Source organism: Prinia subflava, chromosome Z (genome assembly GCF_021018805.1).
Source record: "Prinia subflava isolate CZ2003 ecotype Zambia chromosome Z, Cam_Psub_1.2, whole genome shotgun sequence".
NCBI lineage: Eukaryota > Metazoa > Chordata > Aves > Passeriformes > Cisticolidae > Prinia > Prinia subflava.
Genome location: NC_086283.1, coordinates 75,208,353 through 75,236,064, shown reverse-complemented (window position 1 = coordinate 75,236,064; position 27,712 = coordinate 75,208,353). Strand labels below are relative to the sequence as shown.

General features: G+C 34.8%; 1 protein-coding gene across 9 annotated transcripts in view; it reads left to right on the top strand.

The window, feature by feature from the left end:
* The window catches only part of KDM4C (lysine demethylase 4C), a 268,042-nt gene that overhangs the window by 17,420 nt on the left and 222,910 nt on the right, over window positions 1–27,712 (top strand). For all 9 annotated transcript variants that reach the window (XR_010083425.1, XM_063422095.1, XM_063422094.1 and 6 more), the window contains exons 3-6: window positions 555–730; window positions 3,509–3,623; window positions 11,712–11,905; window positions 19,427–19,476. Coding sequence is in view for 8 of the 9 variants with exons in the window: in XM_063422095.1 (XP_063278165.1) it covers window positions 555–730; window positions 3,509–3,623; window positions 11,712–11,905; window positions 19,427–19,476 (535 nt within the window). In the remaining variant the exon portion in view is untranslated. The remainder of the gene's footprint in view (window positions 1–554; window positions 731–3,508; window positions 3,624–11,711; window positions 11,906–19,426; window positions 19,477–27,712) is intronic.

Genomic DNA, 27,712 nt, shown 5'->3' with positions numbered 1-27,712 from the left:
GTTAATACCAAATAATGTTTAGACATGGGACTGACAGGTTTTTTTTAAGAATTTTTATTTTAATTGAGGGTAAAAATTTAAAATCTTTGAATCTTTAGGTATGGAAAAGACATTGAAGATCATTGAGCCCAACTTTTGACCTGTTCACCTTTACATGTTCACCTCTAAACTGTATCTCTAAATACAACATCCAAACATATTTTTAGTACTAAATGTATATGATGTCATAGTTTGCAAACTATTTGTCAGTTATAAGCCTTTCCGATTGTAAAAAATTTGTCAACTCTGTTTTTACTAATGTGTATTTTTGTGCAGTTGTCTATGAATTGCTGTAGATTGGTGAGTTGCTCTGTTGCTCCTTGTGAATTGTGCAAGTTTTTAATGAGTTTCTACATTGTCTAGGAGCATTGTAGTATCAGTTAGTGTGAAACAGCTGGTAAGCAAATGCTCCTTTGATCATGTGGGCATATTTAACTGTTCTTTCAATTTTTTTCTAGGATGTTTTGAATCGTTGTTGCAGCTGTGATATTCTGTTTTGTTTCTTGAATTTAAAGGTTATCCCACCAAAGGAATGGAAGCCAAGAAAAAACTATGATGATATTGAAGATTTGGTGATTCCTGCTCCAATTCAACAGATGGTCACTGGCCAGTCTGGACTTTTCACACAGTACAATATTCAGAAAAAGCCCATGACAGTGAAGGAGTTCAAGCAGCTAGCAAACAGTGACAAGTATGTACTCTTGCTTAGTAATACGAACATTTATCTTCTTATGTTGTGTTTTCTTTGAATTATGTAAGGCAACTGGTGATTGCTTTTACTTTTTTTTTCTGTCTCTCAAGTTACGGAAGGGTACCACAATGTGAATATTGTGTTTATGTTCTTGAAAGCATCTGATACCATGGCAGCAAGAAGGCATCTGACAAACCTGAGACTTGATGCCTTCTGTCTACCTTTTTTCCTTTATGTTCTAGAAGATGTAGAAAATGGTGAAGATACAAATGTGTATCTGAGTTTTAATTTCATTACACCTATTCATGTTTAATTCTAGATACTAGAATGGCCTATCACCATGTACTTCTGAAAACTCCAGTATCTTTTATAACCAATCCAGAAGCTTTTGCATTAACTGAAGACAACTCAATGGTACCTAGTGAATGTCAGTGTTATGGTTATGGCAAGATGGATTTTATGGTAGGGGGGGAAAAAGTTTGAGAGAGGCTGGGCACTGTACTGAGATGTTTCAAATTGCTGAGCATTCCAAGAAGAAGGAATTGATAGAAGGAATTCTTGCTTGTCATTTTGGGCACATAAAAAGAATGTGTTTTACTTGACTGTCTCCTCAAAACTGAGTGGAAGTTGTTTCTGGAAGATGAGTTAATGGCTCTTAGGAAGAAAAGAGATTTGAATTAGGGAAGGTAATATAGCCTTAGTTTGAAGGCAAGTTTCTATTATAGGTTAATTAAGAAGTTAGATGTAAGAATAGAAGCTATTACCAAGATCAGAAAAAAACTAGGACATACTGTGAAGCTTTCAAGGAGGCTCCTTAGCAAATGTTCCATAGTATCCATGCTTTCATGATAGTGCAAAACTGACAAACTTTTTTTTTTTCCAGTTACAAAGGAAATATAGCACATATATATTACTTGTGCAAAATTAAGTTTAGCACACAGTATTCTTTCTCTGGTAATTGGAAATGGGAACCTGTTTTGTAGTTCTTGAAATGATTTGTTTAGTAAATGTTAGAGGTGAGAGTAAATCGTAAGACCTATATGGTATCTGATGTAATTTTCAATAATAGTTTTTCATAGATGATAAAGTTTACATTTTATTAACCTCTAATAAAATGAGATACACTAATTTCTTAAAATAGTTAATTAATGCAGAAATGCTGGGAAGTTTTTTAATATGTATCATAGTGTTTTTTAGGCTTATTATATTCATAATGGAATATATTTTGGAAGCGTTTCTGATTTCAGTTTTTACTGAAATCGGATGGAAACCTAATTTTGCATGCAAATGTAGAACAGTTGGGAGTACTTCCTGTCTATTATTACCTGTAGGTCTTTCCAAATATTTCTCAATGCTCTTGAGAAAATGTGTCACATAATCTTCTATGGCACTCTTACTGCAGTCGATACATCTTAAACTATCAAGGAGCTGAGAGCCTCTGTTCTTCCATAAAAATACTTTTGTTCCTTAAAGGAGAAGATTTCTCTGTTGAAGACATTTTTCTTAATTTTAGGATCTTATCTATTTCCTCTGGGTAAGAGAGAAGGGCCATGAATATCTAAATTAAATCATAGTTGCCTTTAAAAGGATCATGTGTACTCAGTCTGATGCATTTCATCTTGTATTTGTTTAGACATTTGCAGCTCACCATTGTACCAAAGTGCTTCTCTACTTGACCTCTGGGAAATAGGAGCATATCCACATCCTGTAATCAAGTTCATGTGTGCATGTTACTCAGGGCCCAATGGAAATGCAGTCTGATTTCTGAAGCTTTTGTGAGAAATAATTAAAATAATTCTGTTGCTGAGAATGCTTTGGTTAAGATGTGTTTTGATAGGTTTTTTGTCTCTGTTCAGAGTTATTACATGATGTAAATGTACTTGGTCTCAGTGTTGTATGTTTGGATTTTCTTTCCAGTTGATCAAGTGTAGCATACTGGCAGTTATGCTATGAAACTGTAGTTCTCAGAGTTGCAGTAATGGGAGAGTAAGTTTTCTTTTTTGAAGACTTAAATATGGAAGTACAGAGGTCTGACAAAGGTTCCTGAGGCAAAGCTGTTGATAGCTGTTCCTATGGTAGTGTGCTTGTGTTGTGTTCCCACAAGATTTTGAAAGGTTACATGAGTAACGTGTCAGAGGTATTTACATAAATATATTTAAGCATGTAAGTGTGTGTTATGTACCTCATGCTGTTATAAAGGAGTAAAAAGAAAAGTTCCCTTAAATATTTCTTTTCATCATAGAATTTTTTGTGTTGGTTGTTTGAAACAACAGCTTTTCTTGAAAGGTTTTTCTGAGGCAGGAAGAAGAGAAGAAAGTATTGGTTTTGCTTGTGAGGGCCTCATGGCTATGTTAGTTTACATTGTTCTGAGACAGGTTTGTACAGGACCTATATCTGAGTCTTTGCAGAGCTGGTAGTGAGGTAGGAAAACCATAAATACTTGTTAATTGTGTTTTCCATATGTGTCTTTTTTTATGGAAGAGAAGTAAAAGGGAGGGGCTCAGCCTAAGGATGGTCGATAGATGGGCTGATTTGCTGCTGCAGACTGAAGCAAATGTTGTGTGGGTTGGTGGATGACTTAGTTACCGTAGCTGTTAGATAGAAGGTTTCCATGATGTGGTTAATCATGAAACTAAGAATTCAGGACAACTGGTAGTTCTTCTGTCTCAGAGAATTTGAAATAAAATGACTTCATCTTGGAGGTTCAGAAGCATAGTCCATTGTAAAGGTAGTTGTTGAAAGATGATGACGAACCTTTGCCTACCTCTTTCTCTGCAGATACCGCACTCCAAGATATGTAGACTATGAAGATCTGGAGCGTAAATACTGGAAGAACTTGACTTTTGTGGCACCAATTTATGGAGCAGATATCAATGGGAGCATTTATGATGAAGTATGCATAGTTTTTTATGAAGTTTATCCCTTCCAGCCCTCTTTTAAAGGATACTCTACTTAGAGGATACACTCATGCTTTGTGACTGAGAATCTGTCTCTTGAAATCTTTGTGTTACTCTTTAAAGCCTCCAAGCAAGGTTGAAATTAACTCTACATCTGCAAGAGTCAGACAGTTCTGCCCTTAGACAGCAGAGTATTGCTACTCTTCCTGATCCTGACTCTTCCCTTCCTTCACTTTGAACTCTCCAGAACATTGAGATTCCTTCCTACTTATTTGTTTATTAATGTTCTAGTTTGTGTGTTTCTTGTGTGTATCTGTGGAAATTTAGAGGTATTTCACTTTAAAATTAAAAGATGGACACTTTCATATCTCTTTCACTGAGGAATATTGGTAGCTACACTTCATGCTTGGAATGTTTGCAGTTTCCTGGAAATGTACTTACTCATACTGTTTACCTTTCAATTAAAAGGGATGAAATTAAAATCTCCCAAGAAAATTAATTTTACTGGTTACTTCCAAGATCTCCATTGATGATAAAGGGACTCTTAAAACCCATCTCATTATCCAAAGAATTACAGAGTATCTATTGATATCAATTAGGCTGTGTAAGTAAGACAGGAACTAGATTTCTAAAGGATTATTTAAGTAATGAGACTAAGAGAAGAATTATTAGCATTTCAGAAAAGATTTGAGGATTTAAAAAATAAAGGACAAACTTGTATGAAAAGAAGGTACCATATGTGAAGTTCTTGGGTTATTTCATGTTCTATGTAACTGCTTTTCCAATTATTAGAAAAAAGGTATGATTTTGCTGTGGCAGATGGTCTGAGGCTGTCCTAGTGTTTCACAATTCTTCACAGAAGACAAATTGAAGGCTGTCCAGAGATAAATGCAGTCAGCCAATATGGCTGAAGACAATTCAATTTTTTCACTGAGTTATGTGATCTTTGAAAGATAGCTAAGAATGTCCAATGGTATGTGGTTTAGAGAAAGCAAGTTCAAATTCTCTTGTGTGTCCACATAGCTGCTTTAAGAAATCATTTAGAAAATAATTGAAGATTCTAATTTCTCATATTTCTGTGGAGAGACATATGACATTCTAGGTGGCTGTTGCTTTGTGAAGACCAACATGAAGACCAGAAAAACAGTGTTTGAAGAAATAGAAGTTTTCTCTTTTTCTTCTTTGATCTTTGTGTCTTTATTGTCAGCAGATAATGCCTTATGGTATAACTTTCTACAAATGTATGCTTTTTTGGATTGTGGGTTTTTTCGTGTTTAGTATCTTAGTTTATACTTGCATGAGCAGCATTTCCAGAGAAAAGAGAATGAATGCAGTAATATCCAATTTGAAAGTATTGGTCAAAGAGAAGTTCAGAGATTTCCTTCTTGCAGAATTACACTCTTGGGAAGACAAGGAAGGGAGGTCAAAGAAAAGCAAAGAGGAAAGTGAGAGAAGCAGCATTTAGGGATCCTAACTCAGATGGTAAGTGCATAGGAGAAGGAAACAAAGCACTGAAAGTTGCAGTGTCTGGGGAAGAAAGCCATAAAACATGGAATAAAGAAACCTTGATGCCTTTAGTAAAATGGGTATCATTTAAAGATGAGTAACAAAGGAGGAATGTTAGTGAAAGGAGTTGACATTAAGCAGTGTGAACAGATTGAACACTTAATGTGACAGCCAGCTGTTGATATTGAGGAAAAGAAGGAATATACTCTGGTATCAAAGTGTTGGTGAGAAAGTTATGATGCTGCTGATCAAAATGTTGTCTCAGAATAATTTTCCCGCAGTTAATTTTTAGCCAGCAGATGGTGTACTTGCACAACTAATATTTTTCATGTCTTAGTGCTTGAAGATAGTATTAAGACAGATCTTTTTGATTTTGTTTGAAATTGGAGATCGTTCTCATGTTTTCTTTCAGTTTCCTTCAGGGTTGTGATTATTTGGGGAAAGGAGATGAATACAAATCACTGACATTTTGGGCAGCATTCAGGAGAAAGTGTATGATGGGATTAATTTGTTATGGTGGCCTATTTGCAAGAAACAAAACAAATGCTTACTTTTTACAAAATATATATTGTAGAAAGTGATGTGTTACAGATGTTATGCTTAAGGTAAACATCTAACAGAATTCCAGGTAAAAAAGTACTAGGAACCTAAGGAAAATGTGACACCTACATGCATGTGGGCCATCAAGATTAGTGCGAAATACTGCTGTCCTCTGTAAATTTAACTGTTTACCAATTACATTTTCTTTTCTACTTTGTGACAGTCAATTTTATATTGAGACATTTGTATCCGAAGCAAGACGGAGCCCTAATTTTTTACTATTTAGATAATTTAAGAAACATTATTATTATTTGTGGAATCCAGCATCTTGTTGGCATTGTGCCAGAGAGATTACAGATTTTATAGTACTTGCTTTTTTAGACCAAAGGATGAGGGGTTCTGAGGGGTTTGGAAGATGGGGCAAAATTTTCTAAAGGCTGTGTTACATGAAACAGAAAAAGACCCTACAAAACAAAAAAACAACTCCAATGAAAACAAAGAAATAAAGAAACAGAGCTATAAGTGCGTGCTTTGAAGTCAAATAACTACTATCAATGGTTGAAGTTTACCCTTGTAATATTTGGATTATTCCACAGTCTGTCTTTATGGTTGTTTGGTGGCTTTGAACTCAGATTAAGTCTTTACATATAAGAAAACATCTATGAAAACAAGTGTTCTGTGTGCTCTCTAGAGCTTTATAGAAAATAAATTCCATGTAGTTGAAGGTTTGCTGGAAATACTCTTCTGTGTTATTTACACTGTAATTGCTGTTACATTTAATGGCAGTGCTTTGTAGGAGAATGACTGTGTAGGTAACTCTAGAAAAGGCTTGATCCCTACGTGGACTAATCTAGCTACTAGGGAGTGGGGGAGATCTTTGTGGTTTCAAAGGCAGTGCCAAAGAAAAGTGACTCATTTAAAGTTTATAATGAGTCATAAAACATGTCTGACTTCAGTGCTGACAATGGCATCTTCTGTTTTGCAGAGAAGAGTCAAGTTTAGAAGAAGCATGTATAAATAGTATTCTGTGTCTCTCTAACCACTGTCCTCAGCTGCTGTCTGAAAGACACACTTTACTTTCATTTTTCTCCTCTTAGTTTTATTTCTCCTAAAAAGACAATTCCTACGTTGTTCCATGTATAAAGTGTGGGAAGCATATGATACATGAGTACACCCTCAGTGCAGAGGATGCCAAGCTGGATGGAAAGTTGCTCTGCTGGAGGGTAGGAAGGCTCTGCAGGGGGATCTGGATAGAACAGATTTGTGAGCTAAGGACAACTTCATGAGGCTCAACAAGGCCCAGTGCTGGGCCCTGCCCTTGGCTCACAACCACTCCAGGCAGTGCCACAGGCTGGGGCAGAGTGCCTGGAAAGCTGCCCAGGGGAAAGGACCTGGGGGTGCTGTGACAGTGACTGAACATGAGCCAGGCTGTGCCCAGGTGGCCAAGAAGGGCAAGGGCATCCTGGCCTGTACCAGCAATGGTGTGGCCAGCAGGGCCAGGGCAGGGATTGTCCCCCTGTACTCAGCGCTGGTGAGGCCACACTTTGAATGTGATGTCGAATTCTGGGCCTCATAATTTGGGAAGGATGTTCAGAGGCTGGAGCATGTCCAGAGAAGGGCAATGGAGCTGGTGAAGGGTCTGGAGTAAAAGTCATATAAGGAGCAGCTGATAAAGCTGGAGTTGCTTAGCCTGGAGGAAAGGAAGCTCAGGTAGGACCTTATCATGCTCTACAACTGCTTGTAGCCAGGTGGGTATTGGTCTTTTCTCCCAGATAGCAAGCAACAGGACTAAAGTAAACTGCCTCAAGTTGTGCCAGTGTGGATATTTCCTTTGGATTTTAGGAGATACTTTTTCATGGAGAGGAAGTAGTACCAATCATTGGGGCAGACGTGCCCAGGGAAGTAGCTGTGTCACCATTCTTGAGCATATTTAAAAGCCCTGTAGGTATGGTGCTTGGGAACATGGCTTAGCCTTGGCAGAGCCAAGTTAAGGATGGTTTTCGATGATAAAGGTATTTTTGAGCCTAAATTACTCTATTCCTTCTGTTCTGTAATGTTCTGTTTCTGTGATCTACTCATAATTGAGATCAATATAAGCAGTAATTTAGGTTCCAGTGTGATTTCCAAAGAATCTACTTGCCCAACTTTCAAAAGGGTGCTTAAAGAACAATGACTGTATCCTTAGAAATTGTGAAAAGTAAAAGCAATCTAATGAGGGAGATTGTATTTCCTGATCTGTGTGTTTATGGTGTTGAGTTTTTGGTCATAGCATTTTTCTTCCTCTATTTTAATGATTTCCAAGGCACAGCAAAAGCCTGGCATGGCTTTATTGTATTCACTGATGTGAGTGAAAAGTTATGTGGAGAGAGGAGTGGGCTATGAAGCACAAATTCTTCTCTAATGTTTGTTGTGTTCCTTTCTACTCTTTCTCTTAGTTTTTTTTAGTCTTCTTTATTTTTTGAGTTGTTAGAGTTTGGTCATAAGGGCTCTTCAGTCTTTGTTGTGCAATTGATGTCTTGTTTGCCAGATTAATATTGAAATGAAGCTGTGAGATAATCAAAGGAAAAATTAAACACTGAAAAAGGATTGTGTGTAATAATGTATACATACAGAAATCATGACAGTATTGACTGGTTTAAGTAAAGTGAAAAGACTAGTATCATACCACTTTTGTAAGTACTTTTAAAAATAGAAAAATGTTTCACTTGAAGCCTATACTTTCTTCTCATTTGCAAAGAGGTTGAGCTTTCAACTGTGAACTTAACTTTTTACCAATGTGCTGAGATAAACGTTATTCTCTGTGTCTTTGGGAACACAATGGGTTAGCTCCTTCCAAAGTATGCAGGCGTTCAGATGAGAAATGCTTGTCAGGTGTCCCACTTTGTCTCCATATTGCATTAAAAGCAGATGCAAAGGCTGTTGAGAGTAATAAAAACTCTTGATAGGAATTTAAAGTAAGTTTGAATCGCCTTCAGATTAATGAAGATTGGAATAGTGGTCTTCTATATAAACTACTATGTACCTTATAATATTTTTCTAAGGAAATACAAGGTAAGTGTAATATGCCTAGCAATGACCATTATTGGTAAGGTGTTGTAAGCCTGTTTGTTATCTTATAGAAGGAAAACTGCTGAAAACTAAAATTTTTCTGGGTATTAGTTTGTGTAGTACAGTTGTGAGTTATGACAGGTATTCCTTAAAGAATTTACCATCAGAAATGTGGATAAATTAGAAATAAGATCTTGACATACCCCTTTGAAATTATTATAATATTCTGATTTTATTGTGATATTCTGAGGAGAATAAATATTTTGTATTTTTCCAATATTGAATAGATTATAATGCCTAAATGTATCTGTATATGTAAGAAACTACCAGACATATGTCATGGTCAAGTAATACCACGTACTGCTGTTCTAACAATTGTTATTAAATATCGCATAACCTGCAAAAATATATGTAAAACTTGAGAAGTATGGCTATGTATCGACCTATTGAAATGCACTTACAGCTGGGATCTTTTTAGTGTGCATTGCAATTGCTACATATAAAACCAGTTATACAACTACTGTAAAAACAAGAATATTTTACTTCAAAATCATACAAGCATTTTACTTAATGTTTTTAAATATTGAAAAAGGATCTGTGAGATAAAGTAACATCTTGAATAATAATTTTTAATAATGACTTGTAAAAGTCTGGGCATAAATATGAAATGGATTTATTGCTTTAAGTCCAAGGAATGTAGGAGGAGTTAAAATGAATCAGTGTGATTTTAGTGTTTTGGCCCGTTTCACCGAACATTTCCTATTGAGCTAAGAATACATGCCCAAAGTAGTCTTTAGGAAAAGGAAGTAGTTCATCTGTCTTGAGTGTAGAAGTTGTGAATTGTTTATTTGGTATGTTTGGTACTTTGAAGCAAGTTATTCATTCTAGGATTGATCTCCATGATAGGAATTGCTTTTGTTTGAGCACAAATCACTAGCAGTTTTCTTAGTGACTAATTGTGATATGACTTAACAGAGTGTGCAAAGATGAGATATGTTTTTAAAAGAATTATTCTCTTAGCTATTACATAATTCTCAGTAGAAGGCTAACATTTCAGGATGTTAGGGTTGCTAGAACCTTACATGGGTGAAAGGTTGCAATGGGACCAGTAATGGGTAAAAAAGCCCATGGAGTACTGTTAAATAGAAAGATAACACATCTTCTTTCTCAAAAAACCTTCAGGTGCAAATTGCTTCGGTACTATTTGGCCACTGTCAGAGTGACTGTCTGGATTAACAGTTGGTTTTTACAAGTATTTCTTGTTTTCTTCTAATCCTGTATATATATCTGTAGTTGAATCATTGCTCTTAGTTTCCTCTATTAATTTGTTTCTCGAAATGATCTGCAGATTTGTAGACAGAGTGAAATTTCATGGGATTTTAAAATATAAAATTTGTAAATTAATTTGAGAACTTATTACCTAAAAACTATTGCTTCATTTTTTTTATTTTACAGCTGTATTAACTTGGTGCTGCAACGTTTTATATTTGAAAGGTGCAGATTTTACCAGCATCTACTCTTTTGAGTTCAGATTGGTGTTTTTTCTTTTATTAGGATTTAAATTTTTTTTTTTTTAAAAATATTTTACATTTCAAGTGCCTTTGTGTTTCACAAATGCATCACACCCAAGGCTTCCATTTTAAAAGAAGAAAAAATGCTGTCTGAAATGAAATCATTCTATAAACACCCTTTACCCATTTGTAAAATTCCAAATAACTTAGTAGTTCTTAAGTGAAACAGCCAAAGCAGGTGGTTAGAAGTGCTTCTTCAGTGAGAAGTCTGAGTTTCATACAGATGTTATCTTCTTGTCTATCAGTTCTAGCTGCTTTATAAATAACATGCCTGACATAAAAATCTCAAAAAACAAATGAAAACTGATAGTACTAAATTTTCATTACTTCTTGCTTTAACCTGTATTCTTAATACTCCAGCTGTTCAAGTAATAAATATCATCATACTTGGTCTTGATCAGATGTATCAGGACTGCAGTCTGCTGTCAGTTCATGCCCCAGTAAGATAACCAGAACTGTAGATTCAGTGATGGGTGTTGTGCAGAGCAGCTCATGGTTAAGAGTGTGCTTAGAGGCTGTCTTTCCAATAAAACCTGTCTGAATTGAGTTTTTAGTAGTTTTGATTGTATTTCTTGGTTTTCTGACTGCTTGAGCACCAGCTAATGTCTTCCCTGGAGGTGCTAATAATTGCTGTTATAATGAAGTCTAATTTTTTCTCTTCAATTTTGTAGCTTTGATCTTGGTTATACTGTCTCTTACATGCTGTATTACCTGAAATCAGAATTGCAGTTTGCAGTTGAATCTGAAGTGCAACTAAAACTATATGTATTGCTTTCTGAATGACTTTTAATATACAAATTTTATGGGCAATAACATAGGGAAACAGCTTATATCCCCTGAAATCAATAGATTTCTTCTGTGATATATTTCCTATGCGGTACATCATTATGATTAGAAATAGATCAGAAGTGAAGTAACCATTTTAGGTTTTATACTTTCCAGAAAAATGGTAAATTTATACATGTAAAATATTTCTTAAACCATTTTTTCACACTATTTGGTATTACTTTTTAAGTAGTAAAAGTGTGTAGATAGGTCCTGTGAAATTTAGTGGCTTCCAGCTATACAGTCACTGAAGGTTTTGTCTGCAGCTATTTCTATTTTTTGTATACCTTTTTTATGTAATACGGTGTATGGTGTTACAATCCGCATTAGATTTGATACAAAATTGTAAACCAGATAGGAGCTTATGTTCTCAGCTCTGAACATCTGAGACTTATAGCCTGATCTAATATTTACTAAGGTCAAGAGAATTTTTCTTCAAGTAACTTCAACTATCTTCTAAAGTGCTTACAAATATGTATGAACAGACTGTCTTTTGAAAGGCTACCTCAAGTGTGTATCTTTTGACTGGAACTGTTATATAAAACTGCATTGCTTTGTAAGCTTAGTAATATTTTTATTATGTATCTTTTTCAGGGTGTTGAGGAATGGAATATTGCCCATCTTAATACAATATTGGATGTTGTAGGAGAAGAGTGTGGAATTTCTATTGAGGGTGTAAATACACCATATCTTTATTTTGGCATGTGGAAAACAACATTTGCGTGGCACACTGAAGACATGGATCTCTACAGTATTAATTATCTCCATTTTGGGGAGCCAAAGTCATGGCAAGTTACTGGTTTTTTTAAGATGATTTCTATTTATTTCTAACTAAACCAAACAGATGGGTTATGATTGCTTCACAATGGTAAACTGTACTAAAAAGATAAGACAGTAGTTCAGTGAGGGTTTTTTTTAAGCTCAGAATGGTACGAAATCACACATGTATTCTTTTATTTTAAAGGAAAAGACAGATAAGTACATAAGATTTACTTGAGTTCAACAGAAAAATATTTGAAAGATACAATATGAGAAGCTTAATGTGTTGGGAACTCCAAGACTGTTTTTGGCAGTTTCTAGTCATCAAAACTTGAACAGAAAATGTGTAGCTTGTAGTTCCATAAAACATCACTTTTTTTTAATGCTCATACAGAATTCAAATACCTGTCATGTATTTGTACTGTGAGTGTGGTAAATTGGTCAGATGTTCATTCTTAGGTCGTTGCTTTAGGTTTACCTGCTTTGCTTATGTAATGGATCTCTTGAGTTAAGGCAGAGGTGAACACCTATGGTAGTAAGGCAGGTCCACGTTTGAAATTGATAAATTATGTACATAGGTGTGTAAGATTGCTTCTTTGATAGGATGAAACTAACAGAAAGTCTTGTTAACTGTAACATCAGTATATTTTTTTAAAAATGGATGTACAGATAGGTGATTCCAGAATGTTCCAAGATGGTAGGACAATTGTAAGTAATACGGTGATTGCATGAACTTGTTTTTTGCTTCTTAGGAACCTAAAAAGTGCTATTTGAAGAAAAACTCACTGCGTATGGTGAAATTCCAGACAGTAGGGAACTTAAAACTCTGAAGTCCTTAGATACATTAGGAAGAAGCTAGGAAAACTTCTTTAAGTATTTTTGAAGGAGGTATGAGTTATTAACAGGATAAATAGTTTTGTAGTTTACTGATACTGTTTATGCTTATAATGAACAAGATCACTGACCTCTTCATATTTTGAAGAAATAGTGATGGATATAAATTAATCTTCTATACTACATTGGCTCATATATTTAGGAAATGCATCATTGTATAAAAGTTGAATGAAAGACAGCTAAAGATTTATTTGATGTTACACATGTGCCTTTTACTGGGGCGGTGCTGCAATAATTTGTGCAAAGTTCAGTTATCAGAAAAATGTGTCGTGTTAATGTGATAGTAGTATAATATTTTCTTCGAGAAAGTGGGGCAGGAGATACAGTGATACAGATAGTAAAGATCTTGTCTGCTCTTTAATTCAACTGATTTGACCAGAGTGAAACAAATAACTTGAGATATATAGTAGTAATACATGTTCTTGGATTTTTCTGGTTGTACATGTGTTTTTTTAAGACAGACACATTGGTCTTTTGGAGAACTAACGTGCTGTGTATTCTCTGAATTGTGAAAGGATAGCCATTTCCATCTGAGAACCACCATTAGAGCTTGTGGATAGCAGCTGAGTCTAACTGCTATAGCAGTCTTTATAGAATTTGAAGCTTTCTGCAGTGTTTAGGCATAGGTTAACTTGCATTACTTCTTATACTTCACTATTCTACTTCAAGAGTTATGCAGAGAAGTCTATAGTTCTATATGATGTATACCTATTTCTTCACTGACTGCCCCGTATGAAACATGGGGGGAAAAGTGTGTCTGATAACTTACGAAATCAGGATTACAGCTGTTAAGATGTTCATGTATATATTTGGGTAACACATGTGTAATGTAATACACACAATTAGTTTTATAGATTTTTCTTTACCCTGCAAAAATATGCTATAGAAGAAATACTTTGAAAGAGAAGAAGGAACTTAAAAGCCTTGAAATAGAATAATATAAGGGCAGAAGAGATTAGGGTATATGGTGGGGAGAGATTTCCTGGAAAGCAACTTAAAATTACTTGCTATTAGGCAAGATTTTTTATTGCAGTTTTCTCTTTGCATTCTGAGGGGAAGGGTACCTTAAAGACAGTACCTTATTTTACATCTCAGTTTCTTGGGGAAAGCTTCTTACGAGCAAGACAAACCATTGGTGTGATTGATAATGTGGCTTACTAATTTAGTTATCTCTTGATATTGATGTACTTTGTAATGGTATTTATAAACTGCTGACTAATATTAAAAATTTCTTCAATCTAGCATTTGTGGGTCAATATTTTCTTCTATTCTAATTATTGTTTCAGAGATATACATCTTAAAATAATTTATTTTTGTTTTGTGTAATAATTTGAGGAATTCTGTCATGCTAAACTTTTAAAGTGCTCTTGAAAATTAATGCTGAGCACAGACCAGATTTTTGTTACTAGTAGAAATATTATACTATTAGTATGTGTACTGTATCCTTTGGTAAAACATCAATAACACTTTAATTTACATTTTAAGTTTATAAATTTAAAAAAAATCTGAATAAGACATTCACATTTTTTGAAAATAATTTTGGGTTTGGTAAGTATCTGAAAGCAAGGCTTACTCTTTGTTCTGATTACCTGACTCATGAACAACAGTAGTGTTGAATCTTTTTAAGTGTTGAGATGACATAAATCTTCCTGAAGAAGAATGAATATAACGAAGTATTTCTTTAGCAGTCAGAAAGTAATTATTTTCATGGTACTGTGGGTGTTTAAAATATCATAATAATAGGACAATTTTTTTTCTATTTTAAAGAAGAAAAGATGTGTAGAGAATGTATTATTTTACTTTGGAAAGTAATATTTTAAAATATTGTTCTGATTTTGGTCACCTTTTATATCTAATGGTGAAAGCCTGAATTCTTTTTTGCACAAAGAACTAGGTTTTTACTTTCCCTTGAAAGGGACACAGTGAAAACTTGCAGTATGATGCAGACAATAATTTACATATTGATTTGTATGTTTTCTGTGACATTCCATTTGGTCTTTGCTTCTTAGCTTTTCTAAAGACTGAAAATGACAAGAGACAATACATTATGTTAAAAATATCTCCTGTTTAGTAATGTCTTTGATAAGTCACAAAATACCTTGCAGGGTTGGTCAGTGATAAAGTCAACAGGACTAAATACTACAGAAAGAGGAAACAGTTCCATCTTTGTGACCATATCAAGAAAAAGAGACCAGATGGTTAAAGAGACACTGCTTAGACAGCCAAAATTAGATGGATTAGGAGAGTGAGACTGGACCTGACAGTTTATTTAGGTTGTAAGAGGAAATAAAGCTGTTGTGACAATGAAGATAAAGCAGGGATTTCGGTTCAGGAATTTTCTTCATGATTCCAGTGGATATGGGATGGCAAGAAATCTGATCTCTAGGTTGCCTAAAATATTTATTGTGAGCAACGTTGGTGTTACCTCTTGATTGGCGTGACTAGAATCTGTTTTTATGGATCTGCCAGTGTAGAATGTGTACCAACACCTTTTCATCTTGCCTAATGAGGTGGAAAAATCAGGAAAGATACACAGTTACACGGCAAGGGTTGTGTAAGTCTGTGAAACATTTCATGTGAAGGCTTCCAGATTTTGAATCCCAGTAGCAGGGGAAATAGTAATAGAATTGTGACTGTGATGGAATACCGATAGGTAGCATTCTGATATTAGTTTTAGACAAAGTTATAGACAAAAAAGGTAAAGAAGGAAAAGCATACTCAGACTGATGGTAACACTGTATCATTTAAGAACAAATATGGCAAAAAGGTAAATGAATTTAGAGAGGCTCAGCTAGGTACCTACAGGGCCTTCTGAGGAAGGATTAATAGAACTTTCAGTGTGATCAGCAAGTGACAAAAACTAGTCAGTGTCTGGCCAGGTGATGCAAAGTTCAGCGTAGGTGGAAGGGTCTTGGTACCTTTGCAAAAGTTGTGCGTACCACTGACAGTATGGACGTGTTTCCTAGCTATGTTCTAAATACAGGAAACAAAATAGACACAGAAACTGCAGAGAAGGCAAACCTGTCTGGCAGAAATTGGAAACTTGATGTCAGTCAGATGTCCTGCTGAAAGCTGTCATATAAATTAGAAATATTATGAGTCACAGAGATGACTGTAATCAAATAGGGATTCTGGTTGTGAAAAGGTATCTGTAATCAAATGCTATAGTGGTTTATCAGCAGCTCAAATGGGTGATCATGCTTGAAACAGAGCAATCATTTGCTAGTCTCAATGTTCTTCACAAAATGGAAGAACTTTGCTCAGGGATTAGAAGAAAAGGAAAAGTTTTAATTGTTTTGTTTTTTCCTTGTGGAAGAGGATTTTGTTTCTTAAAATATTTAGATTGAATAGGAACATTTTTAGGTGGCAACAGACTTTCAAATTTCCCATCTCAAAACAAAACCACTCTTAACTTCCTACATTAAGTTTATGAAATTTAAATCTGCTTATGTTTTAAAAAGGTATGTATCAGGTTTATGTATAATAAATATGAACCACCTAAATAGATAATAAGGTAAATCAGTTGCTGATAAAAGGGTCGCATGAATCTGCGCTCAATGCCTGGAGTTAGATAACATTATTTTGATATAATGTGAATGTTGCAATTTGTCTGGTGCCAATTATAAAATGAATGAATATGGTTCATTTTGAAAAAACCTGATGATGTTTACTTATAACAACACTTTATGGGTTTGCAGCATTTGAATTTTTAAAATACCAATCTGCAGGAAATATTATCAGCTGTTTTTACCTGGTCTATATATAACATGGGGTTTAGAGAAGTAGTTTGGTTAAGTATTCAGCATTACACTAAATGGGTTTGCAGTTAATGCTATTGACCATTATCTATGCATACACCTGACTTTGGAAGAATGGAACTCAAATTGTTTCACATTCCATTTCTGGTCACTGACATGAAAATGAGCGGGTGGATGGAAGAGGCTGCTTGTCTGATGATCATCTTGGTTGTCTGAGCAGTCTTTGCACAGTAAAGCAACAATTAGTTTTTGATGCAACTGAGGAACAGTGTAGAAGCACTAATCTTGAAAACATATATATAAAAATGAATTACAAGCTAGTGATGTAAATTTAATATTACTGATTTGCAGTTATCTTGTTGCCAGTACCCTTGATATGCTGAACTAAGACATTTTAGAAGATGTTTTTCAACAATACTAGATAAATAATAAGTACCATATTTTTTCTGTCTTTGTAGTATGACTATCAATGAACGGTGACTCTTTATGCTTAACCAAGTATATCTTTGTGAACTAATAAAATGAAGATTGATTTAGCATCATCATTTCCTTTTCTGTCTTTTCTTAACTTTTGTCTGTTTATTTGCTTGTTATCCAAGAAGCACTCTTTACCTCTTAGTGATTTACCCTTACATTTGCTTTGGAGGTGGCTGGACTTGGCCTTATTATATGAGACATCAAACAACGTTAGTGGTGATTTGGTAATACGCCTAAAAGAAAGCTGGACATAAGATGAAGATATTTTTCTAAGAGCTTTTAACTGTTCAAATTCTAATATAAGCTAGCTGGTGAGATTAAGAGTGAATGCTTTTTTTTCACTCACTAGATCATTTGATTTTGGGAGGTTTTTTTTTTAATGTAGAGTAGACCAAGAATCCAGCCAGATTCACGTCATTCACTGTGAAAGGCAGGTGCACGTGTTCTAAGCTCAGTTTTCTAATAAATTGTGTTAGGACTCAAGTCTGAACTGTTCTCAGGAGTTACTCTGGACTCCTAATGTGTCATAATACAAAGGGTTGTCTGTCTGCATTCCTTTGGCCTTGTCTTAGCTGTGAGGAACAAGCAATTGCAACAAAGGGAAGAAGTAAAGGATTGAGTAGCAGGTGTTACCATACAACCCAGGTGAAGACTATGATGAAAAACACCAACTTGCATTTAATATATTATATTGCTTTGTAATTTTAGCTTAGCTAAATAAAGAGCTGTAGTCCAGTTAAATCATGCACTGTCTTTCCAAAAGACTTACTGAGAGCTCAGTTGACTTTTGCATTTTTGTAATATTTGATATGCTTATGTGTACAAATGTGGCTTTATATTATTACTAAATAGTATAACGTACTTTGGAAGGAGAAACATTTTAGGAGGAACAACAGTTCAATTAGAGGCAAAGTACAGTATCTAGTTTTGAGGTTTTTTGTTACACATTGACAGTATCTGTTCATATTTTGCTTTATGTAGTTGTGTATTTAAAGACATTCAGTACCGTATATAATGCTATACATAGAATTTTTCTCTGATGGAGTGTGAAGGATGGAAAACATGCAGTTTAGATTAGTATGGATACACTGGTGAGTGTGTAATATGGAGTGAAAAACAGTCACAGACACTTTGAAAATACAAATGGATAGAAATAAAGTGCATTTTTTTGAGACAGCAAAATCCTGATTAAAACTGCAAACATTGAGCATACTAAGCATACTAAGCTACAACATGGAGCATACTAAGGGAAAGTATCTTTGTTTAATACCATTTGGAGTGGGTTATCAGTATGCATGTGTTGTGCTTACAGAGCACTGACTTCTGTAGTGGTCTTCCTTCTATGCAGATGTTTCAGTTGTAATAGAGTAAAACTAAAATTTTAGTGTGTGTGCAAATAACAGCTTGAGGTAGGTGGATGTTTATTGCTTATTTTTCTGAGTGAATTTTCAAGGCTGATGAATGAAATGTGTTCACAGTGTAGTAAAAGGCTCTATGTTTAGTTTAACAGTGTGGATTTGGACTATCTTGTACAGCTGAATATACATTTTCTTTTTTTCTGAACCATGTTTTTTTACTGGAGAAGAATCAATCCAGTGTTATTGCAACATAAAACTGAAAAATGCCTATTATATCAGAAATTAAAGCAGTTAAAGTCAAGAATACATCCCAATTAAAACATACAGTAAGTCCATGAAGTGCAGTAAATATGTTAATAACAAAGAGAAGCAGAAATGAAACAGCCTTTCAATAGTTTTCTATTTTTTGGCTGCAGTAAACATTAAAAATATGTTCTTTTGTATTTTTGCTGAATAGTTGCAGATATGCAGATAGCATTTTTTTAAAAAAAATAGATTATTGTAAGAACAGTGGGTTTCTAAGATGTGTCAAATTCTGTAAATTAAAACTGATGATTCTACATTGGCAAGTAACCCTTTCATTACACAGCATTTGCTGTAGGAAAAAAATTGAGATGTTTAATGGTCAAATTTTTCTGTTGAACCCTTGTGTCAGGTGAACATACTGAAATTCAAAGAAATTAAACTTGTATAAAATTGACTTACTTTACATTTTAAAATTTCATTTGGAAAAAGAAAGTATGTGTTTATTTTTTAATTGTGGTGATGTAATATCAAATATTGTCAATGTGACTTTAAGTAGTGAATATAACATTTTGGAACTACATAATATACTTTTTAAACTAGAAATAAGCAAGTTTTCTCAAACCCCTGGCTCCCCCAAAACCCAATGTCTGTATTTTTTCCTTAGATGTTGGTATATTTTCTTCTGTGTAATTTTTCTGTCTTTAGTCTGTTGACTTCTGTATTGTTAGATACTTATCATGCATGAATGATGACTTCTAGTCATTAGGTAGTAATTATGTCTTTAAGCATTTCATCCTTTTCTTTATGTGAATTTTAGGTATGCTATTCCTCCAGAACATGGGAAACGGCTTGAAAGACTGGCTCAAGGTAGGATTTCCAATATTTTCATATGTATGGTGTTTGAAGGACAACTCTTGAGGAAAGTGAGAAACATTGTTCTTGACTCACCTGCTGTTTTTATTACTTAATGTTGTGTGACTTTTATGTATCTACAGTATTATTGCCCTGAGGAATTTTTAAAAATTAAAGTGGTTCTTTGTTTTGGTTTTTTTTTTTTTTGCTTCTGTTAGAACTTCATTTTTTAGTGGCATTTTTAGCTTGGTGAAACTTAAGAAAATGAAGCTTAGTATTTTCTTGTTCATTAGATTTTCATTGCTAGTATCTTTGTCTCCTCTGTGCCCTTGCTCTTTCTTGTCCTAGCTTCCTTTTTTCAGCAACTTTTTGAATCTTCTTACCCAAATTTGATACAGAGATAGAAATACTGAAGACAGACGAGTCTCCAAAAGTTTCATGAAAGTTGATGATTGGGTAGAGGATGGAGTCCTGGTTAATGCCTCTGTGAAGGGGTGAGCAGACAAAGTGTAGAAACGCTGAGTCCTGCTTGTTAGCAGTTTGCAGACTATTGAACAGGCGTATAGATCCACTTCAGCTAAAGCATGCACTGGCTTTTGCCATGTAGAGGTGGCAGAAAAGTTTGGGAGAAGGAGCAGAGATATGGTTGTAAAGTTGAGGTCTAAAGGATAAAAATCAATAATCTGTAGAAAGATTCTCACTCAGTAATTTGTTTTCAGTAATACTGTACCTCTACTTTTGTTTCAGAATTAAGAGCGCAAATTAGGAGCATGGGAATAATTAGGGATGTTTCTTGGCCTGGCAGCCCATGTTTTATAGTTTGCTAATAACTGTTAAAGGAATTACGGAATGGAATGCTTAATGAAATAGAATTAGAGGAAAGGAATACTATTGAAAGTTCATAATTAGATCTTGTGTATCAGGACAAAATTCTGAAAATTTGTGTACATTTTGTTTTTATATCAATTTTTATCCTTAGTATATAGGTGCATGACTTCTTCTGAGCTATTATAAACTATTGTAGTTAAAGATGTGAAAGTATAGACCATCTTAAAAGCATGTCTCAGGAAAACATTTAAACCCAAATAATTACATTTCTTATTCCTAAATTGTGTCATAGTTTCATTTGAAACAGTTGTCACTCATTTTCTTTGCTTTCCAGTTTCTTTTCCAATGCAAACTATAGAACTCCATACACTTTAGTTGGTTTTCAGTGGTAAACAAATTGCAATTTGTAGGCTGGGCAATGGGCACTGACATAGGATAAATCAATAATTTAGTTTTACTAGAAATTTTAAAAGAGTAAAAGAAATAGAGAAGTAGAAAAGTTTCAGGGAAGGGCACTAGGACTATCGAAAACATGGCCTTTTTCTTTTTGTAATTGCTGGTAAACTCCCACTTTTCAGTGAGAAGGAGTGTAAATAAAGGAAAGAGGGTGTGGTAAAGCTTTGTGATGACTGGCCCGGGCAAGGTGACCAAAAATGTGCTGTTCATGGAGTCTTCCAGTATACATAGAGACTGCAAAAGAAGAGATACATAGAGACTGCCTAAGGAGATTATTTATGTCACACTATGCATTCCTTTCTCTCCATGGTGGATTCTAAAATTTTAGTGGATTCTGAGGGAGATTGGAGCACACTGGCACACAGATATATTAGAGGAGCATGGGAGGTGTTTCTGGCTTTCGAAGTATTGGAGCAGCAACTATTTGGTACTAGAATGTGTCAGCCGACACTTGAAATGACAACACAGAGGCAAGAGGTCTGCAGTGCAACAGCTGCTCCCCAAAAAGAGGGTGAGCCTGTCTATTTCTTTAACTTTTATACATTTGTGGATTTGGTTATGGATTAGCTGCTGGGGTTACTACCCCACTGTCACCCCACTGGCCAGACCAGCTGTCAGTCAACAGCTATTGTCAGGCTAGAAGATATGTAAACAAAAGACTGAACAGAAAAAAGGTTTGTTTATGTTCCAAGACATGAGAAACTGAAAAACTGATTCCTAATACTGTGCAGAAACTGAAAAACTGACTCCATCTTCTAAACAAGGCAGAAGGCTTTAGAAAAACTCAGAAAAATCAGGGTGACACTAGATTAGTCTGAGCAAGCCAGCTTTTCATGCTGTATGTAAACCCTTCTATCTACACAGTTTGGACATTTGATGGAAGCAAGATCTTTGGGTAGATGAGCTTTGCACATGATGTTTTTTGGCTCCTGTGGCATTTGTTGTAGATTTAATTTTGCTTGGTAACAGCTGTGCAGTGTTCTAAAACATTCGAGTTTAAATATGCTGTAGTGAGTATATCTTGAATTTTTCTTTATTTTCAGAGTGAGAGAAAAGGATGGGTAGTTGAAGCAACACTTGTTCACTCATTTCTAAAAATGAAGTGGTATTGAGGCATGGCTTTATTTGTTGTACACCAAAAAAAACCCCCTTCTTTCCTTGAAATACCTTGATTTCTGTAGATACTGGAGTAACCTATACAAATTGAGGAAGTAGGTAACTTTTGGAGATACGTGTTTTCTTACATGAAAAAAAATGTATTAGGTTAGAAAACTGGCCTGAAGGTCCACAGCCCTCATATTGCTGATGTTTGCCTAACACAGTAATAGAAATGGGACATTAAGCGTCGGAGAAATGGAAATCTCCGGGGCCGCTGTTTTTCCGAAGTTGATGGGTTATACTGGAGGAACAATGTCTTGAGATCCGAGTGCCAGTCAGAATTGGATGCATCTGCACAGAAGTAAATTGTCCACTGCTGCTCTTAATTTTATGTTAGTGTAAGTTACGAAGAAGCATGGGGTGAATGGAAAACTTCCTTGATCAATCATGTTTATGACCATAACTTAATTGTTTTTATTTCAGTGCTATGTTTTGAATAGCAAATAAAGCATAGAATCAGATACTGAACAGAGATGATAAAATTTCAAGTAGTGTTTATTCCATTACATTTACTGAATGAAACTGGATTTCTGTAAGGAAACTGGGTACTCATATAGAGATTATTATTGTAGCAGCAATATAAGATAGATATTTAGGAAGTGTTGAAGAGTGTTGTCTGAAACTAAGTTTATAGTATTTGAGTTTAATGTAGCCTTGGATATTTTTCTGTGAGTAGATTGTTTCCATGATATTTTTGGTCCAGCTAATAGCTGAGAATGGAATGTAGAAGATAATTCTACAGTGATGAACAAGAAGTAATAGACTTTTTTTTTAACTGAAAATTACCATTTCTTATTGTTTTCATGCTGTGATAATCTACTCTGCAACTGTTGCCTTCTAAAATACAGCCTGTTTCAGATGAGGTATCTTACAAAGATGAAAGTATAAAGTAAGCTGCACAGCTGCAAGTCACTTAAAAGAAAACATTAATAAAATATAGTGTAAATGAGACCTTTATATTTAATACCATGTGTAGTGAAAATATTTTTGCATGAGTGCAACATTTGAAGGAAAAAGAAAGTAGTTTATTCAGGAAGGTTAGCTCTGATGACCAGATGCCTACTGAATTAATTGAATGCTCGTAAATAATTAAAATAATAAAATAATGCATTAAATGTGACAGGTTGTCTAAGTCAAGACAGCAGTTGATACATAAAATTAAAGGAAGGTTAGAATATTTTCCATTATCTTGTCTGCATATCACAATTACAACACGTGCCTTTTGTGCATGAATGCTTTCATTTTTGCTTTCCATTGAAATCTTGATTGACTGTGGCGCCTACAAATGCTTTGTCTGAAAGACATTAGACTTGCATCTAATAAAGTCAACAGTTTGATTTTGCCCTTCAGCTGCTTTCTCATTTATGTAGATTTTTTTGTTCAATTTTATGTAGATATAAATGTAATAAAAATCTCAAGTGAGCTGTTAACTGCAATTTTTATACGTGTTGTTATGTTAATCTGTTATACCACAGTGTTCTTAAAGGATTTTTTGTTTTCCAAAATGGGTTAGAAAATAAAGAGAATAGAGACAGAGTGGCAAATGAGAAATGGCAGATTGAAGGATTTTGAAGATCTTTTAATAGATCGTTTGAGTGCAGAAACTGTTTTAGAAAGGAGATGACATCTATCTGTGATGTTCAGTTATGTTAAAGAAGAAACTAAAGTTTAATATATTGTAAGTGTGTATGGTTGTTGTACAAAGCTTTGTATGGTGGGTAGTATTAATTATTTCATTTTATGCAGAAACATTACGTGTTATGTATGAAAGCAAATAAAAATAATTGTTGAAGTGAGACTTGAAGTAGATCTTGCATAACTTTAAAGATCTTGAATGTGGAAACTTGAGCAGTTGAAGAATTGAACTTATTCTCAAAAAAAGATGAAGTTAGAAAAGTGTTACTTGAAGGAGTATCTCCGAGAGGGGGTAGAGTCGGCGACAAAGTATCTCTATAAGCAAAGTAGCAGGCGTAGCACGTGGTTTATTGTGAGGGCCTCGCTTGTAGCTGCTGGGCACAGCTAAAGCAGGCCAGGAGAGCAGGAACAGAGGGGGAAAGAGAGGGAAAGGAGAAGAGAGAAAAGGGAAAAGAGCAAGGGAAAGGGAAGAGGGGAGAAGAGCAGGGAAAAGGGAAGAGGGGATAGGAGAAGGAGGTTCTGAATATTGTACAATAAATATCTTTCCAAGTTGAATAGTAGGAGTTGGACCAACCAATCTAATAACAATATCTAATAACAAGATAACAACATTTACATACAGCCAATAGAACTGTCCCATTACCTAAGGCAAGCAGAAGGGTATTGTTTAATCAAGGGAGCTGGCCCTCAGCTTGGCACATCATTATTCACTAGCTGATGGCTCTGTACCCCACACCCTAAATCTCAAAGCTTGCTTTCATTTCTATCTCGCTTGCTGAACTCAGACTCCCAGAATCTAAACCATCATATTTACAAGGCCTTTCTACTTCATCTTTCCCAACAGTTACTTAAGGGATAGTCAACTTAAGGCTTGAATATGTTCATCTGGGCATACCTACCGTGGTATTTCATACCACTTGAAAGCCTCTTTGTGGCTTTTGTACTCTGCTTTGTATATCATACAAATTGTCATTGTTCTTTGGATGGTTGTTGTTATGCAAACTTAGCTTCCTAATGTCTTTCATGTTTAACACAGAAAGTTAAATCAAATTAGTTCTGATCATGGCAAAATAATTTAAATAAATTATATGAAGTTTGTAGTTATACCTACCAAAGTAAAATCTAAAAAGAGAATTACTAGAAAACTTAGTACTTCTGTAATCTCTGCCATTGTTTCAACAGTACTGGTATGCAAATTATGATCAATATTTTGTGTAAGTCCTTTAATTGAAGGTGTGCATAAATAAGAAATAATTATAACCTTGAGATTAGTTATGTTAATTTGATTTATTTTTACTTTCATTAACATTAAACTACATTAAAGATATTTGCAGTTTAGAGTATTCTTTTTCTTATGTTGTGAGTTTTATGATTATATATTTTTTAAAATTTTAAATAATATTAATGAAAAATGCAGCACCTTTACATTTCCGATGAAGTCTTGAGTAAGGAACTGTTGGAAAATTATAGGGTGTCTGGCTTCATTCATTGCACTGGTCATGATTTGAAATTTCGCTAAGAATATGATTTTATGTAATACTTTATTAGTGACCAAATTATGATTTCCTTGATCATTCAAGGTTAAATATAGCAAACCAACCTATTCAGTCCAATGAAGTTGTAGAATTACACTTTTGGAAATAGTACTGTAATTTGTGCATATATGATTTTAGATGGACAATGTAATTGAAAACATTATGAGCACATTCTTAGTAGCATAGCAGAGCATTCCAAATATCTTGAAATTGCCAATCAGCTAGGGAATGGAATCCAATCCACTTCAGTCTGCCCAAGTGATAGGTACGATATTGATGTGGTCATCTGATTTGAGCTGTTTGTGATATGTTGGAAAGACACTCTCAGGGTGAAAAGGAAAAAAATGAGACTGTCAGGTAGCAATGCTCCCTGTCCCTTAAGAATTTAGAGATTTGAACTTATTTTTAAAATATGTTTTATATCCCTCCATGACTAGGAATCTGCTGAGTGCCCACTGTTTCTACCTTTGCCCAGAGATGAGTAGGCTTTGACTTCTGTCTAGCATGTATTTGGATTATAAAACCTTAAATTCTGTGGAAAGATCATGCTGAGGTGGAATAGCATTGACAAAGGATGTGTCTTCCCCAGTCCAGTGATATTGCTGTTGGTAGTTTAATTTTGTTCGTACAAATTGGTATTGGTAAGATTGGTAAGCATTGGTAAGATTGGACATTTTGGGCTATGTTATCTGTTAGACTGTGTATATAGAGTCTTGTAAGGGCATGTTTTGGTTGTTAACACAGTCTGAAGCCTATGCTCTTTGCAGTTGCTGCTTTGGCTAACTAAATAAGGGTTTTAAAAAGCTGAGAGAAACCTTGTGTTTAGTGGATAAATGTCCTCTCCCTGTAGTTGTTCCTACCCAAACATTTGGCCAGCAAGTATTGACTCACACACTCACCATGTAGACTGTTCTAATTCTGCTCTAGCTGTTAAAAATGTCAGTGTTTCTGTAAATCATGGGTTGGAGAATTTTCAATTTAATTGCCTTTTTCTCATGGACATAAATCAATGAGAGCCTTACTCAGTTTTACCCTGAGCTCTGATTATTTCTCATTGGCTTCTATGAAGTAATTGTTTTGAATTCTTACTTTGTTTCTTTGTAATCATTTCCAAGGAGATAAATAGGGTGTAGGTTTGCCATACCTCAAGAGACCATCCAAGAAATTGGGGTTGCATGTGAATTCCTACAAAATACCTGCTCTTGCAGAACTGATTTAGAGTTAATGGATTAGTGTTAATGGATTAAATTAAAATTTCATGTGTCCTGTAAAAGCATCAGTGTGCTACAGAATTCGAGCAGTAGTTACATTCTAGAGAGATTTCAATATTTTTTCTTTTGTATGTGGGATTTTACTAAACATACAGGATTGCATGTTAATCCTTTTAATTGGTAATTTTAACATCAGCTTGGTATTTCAGAATAAATCTTAATGTTGTGGGCATATCTTGAATTGGCTTGCATTTAATGTTTTGTAAGAGTCTTGTAATATTTCTAATGCTGAGTCCTCTATTGGCTATTTTTTGCATCTGTTAGCCAATCCTCCCACAGGGATTTCATTTTCCGGAAGAAAAGCTTGTGTGACTTACACTTAGCCTGATAGACAAGAGATCTTTTGATAAAGAGAGTCTTGTAATGAGGAAATACTACCTTCCTTTCTTTCCTTGTTCACTGAAGGGGAGTTTCTTTGTAAAAATGAGGTGAATAAGGCTGAAAAATTGGTGTGCCCAAATGTAGACTTCGAATAGTCAAAAGATATTTTATAACAGTACAGAATGTGTAGGCTGCACTTTGATTTCACTGTGAGGGCTCTGTAACCACAGCAGATGTTCTCCTGTAAATTTCTAGTAGTGGATTTTGAGCAGGTTGTGTTCTGCTGCTCTGTGTTATTTGCAACTTTCTTGGAATTCAGCAACAAGCCTGCCTTCTGGTTGGACTTGCCACAGCTATGTCTGATCTCTTGGAGCTGGAGTAGTACAACTTAAGATTTGGATGTCTGCCCATCGTTTGCTTTTTATCATCTTGTGTTGAGCTAATTAAGCATATTGCAGTAACATAATTTGGTACAAAATTTGTTTTTTCAAGGAGAATTCAGTTAAACTCTCTCTGTGTTTTGCAATTAAGCTTTCAGCTACTTTTCATACCCGCTCTTGCCTTAAGTCTCCAGTATCATTTTCAATCACATTTTTTACAGCTAGTTCGCATATATTTCTATTATTGTACTGCTCAGGACTGATATTTCTTGATGCTTAGAAACTATAGAGTCTAAGTTTTGATTGTTGTCATTCATGTTATAGGCATTAACTGTAAAAAAAAGTTGAATTTTTTTTTCTGAAGTCTACTAATTGTGGGCTAGTTTCTCTTAACTTTCTTTTAATCAGTGAAGTCACATATATATAACTGTACCTATCAAATAGTACTTTTTGAAACTTTCCACATTATTTGCAATTTAAAGGGAGAGTAAAGAATTCTGTGCTTGTTGGTGAGAAAAAAATTAAGAACAATGAATTTGAATAAAATTTGATCTCAGGGCAGCTTAGTAGACTTCCTAGTACATTGACCTGCACAAATCTTCATTATACCTTTGCTGTTTAAGTGCTGCTTAACCCTGTTTCTGAGAAATCAGAAAAATATTGTTCT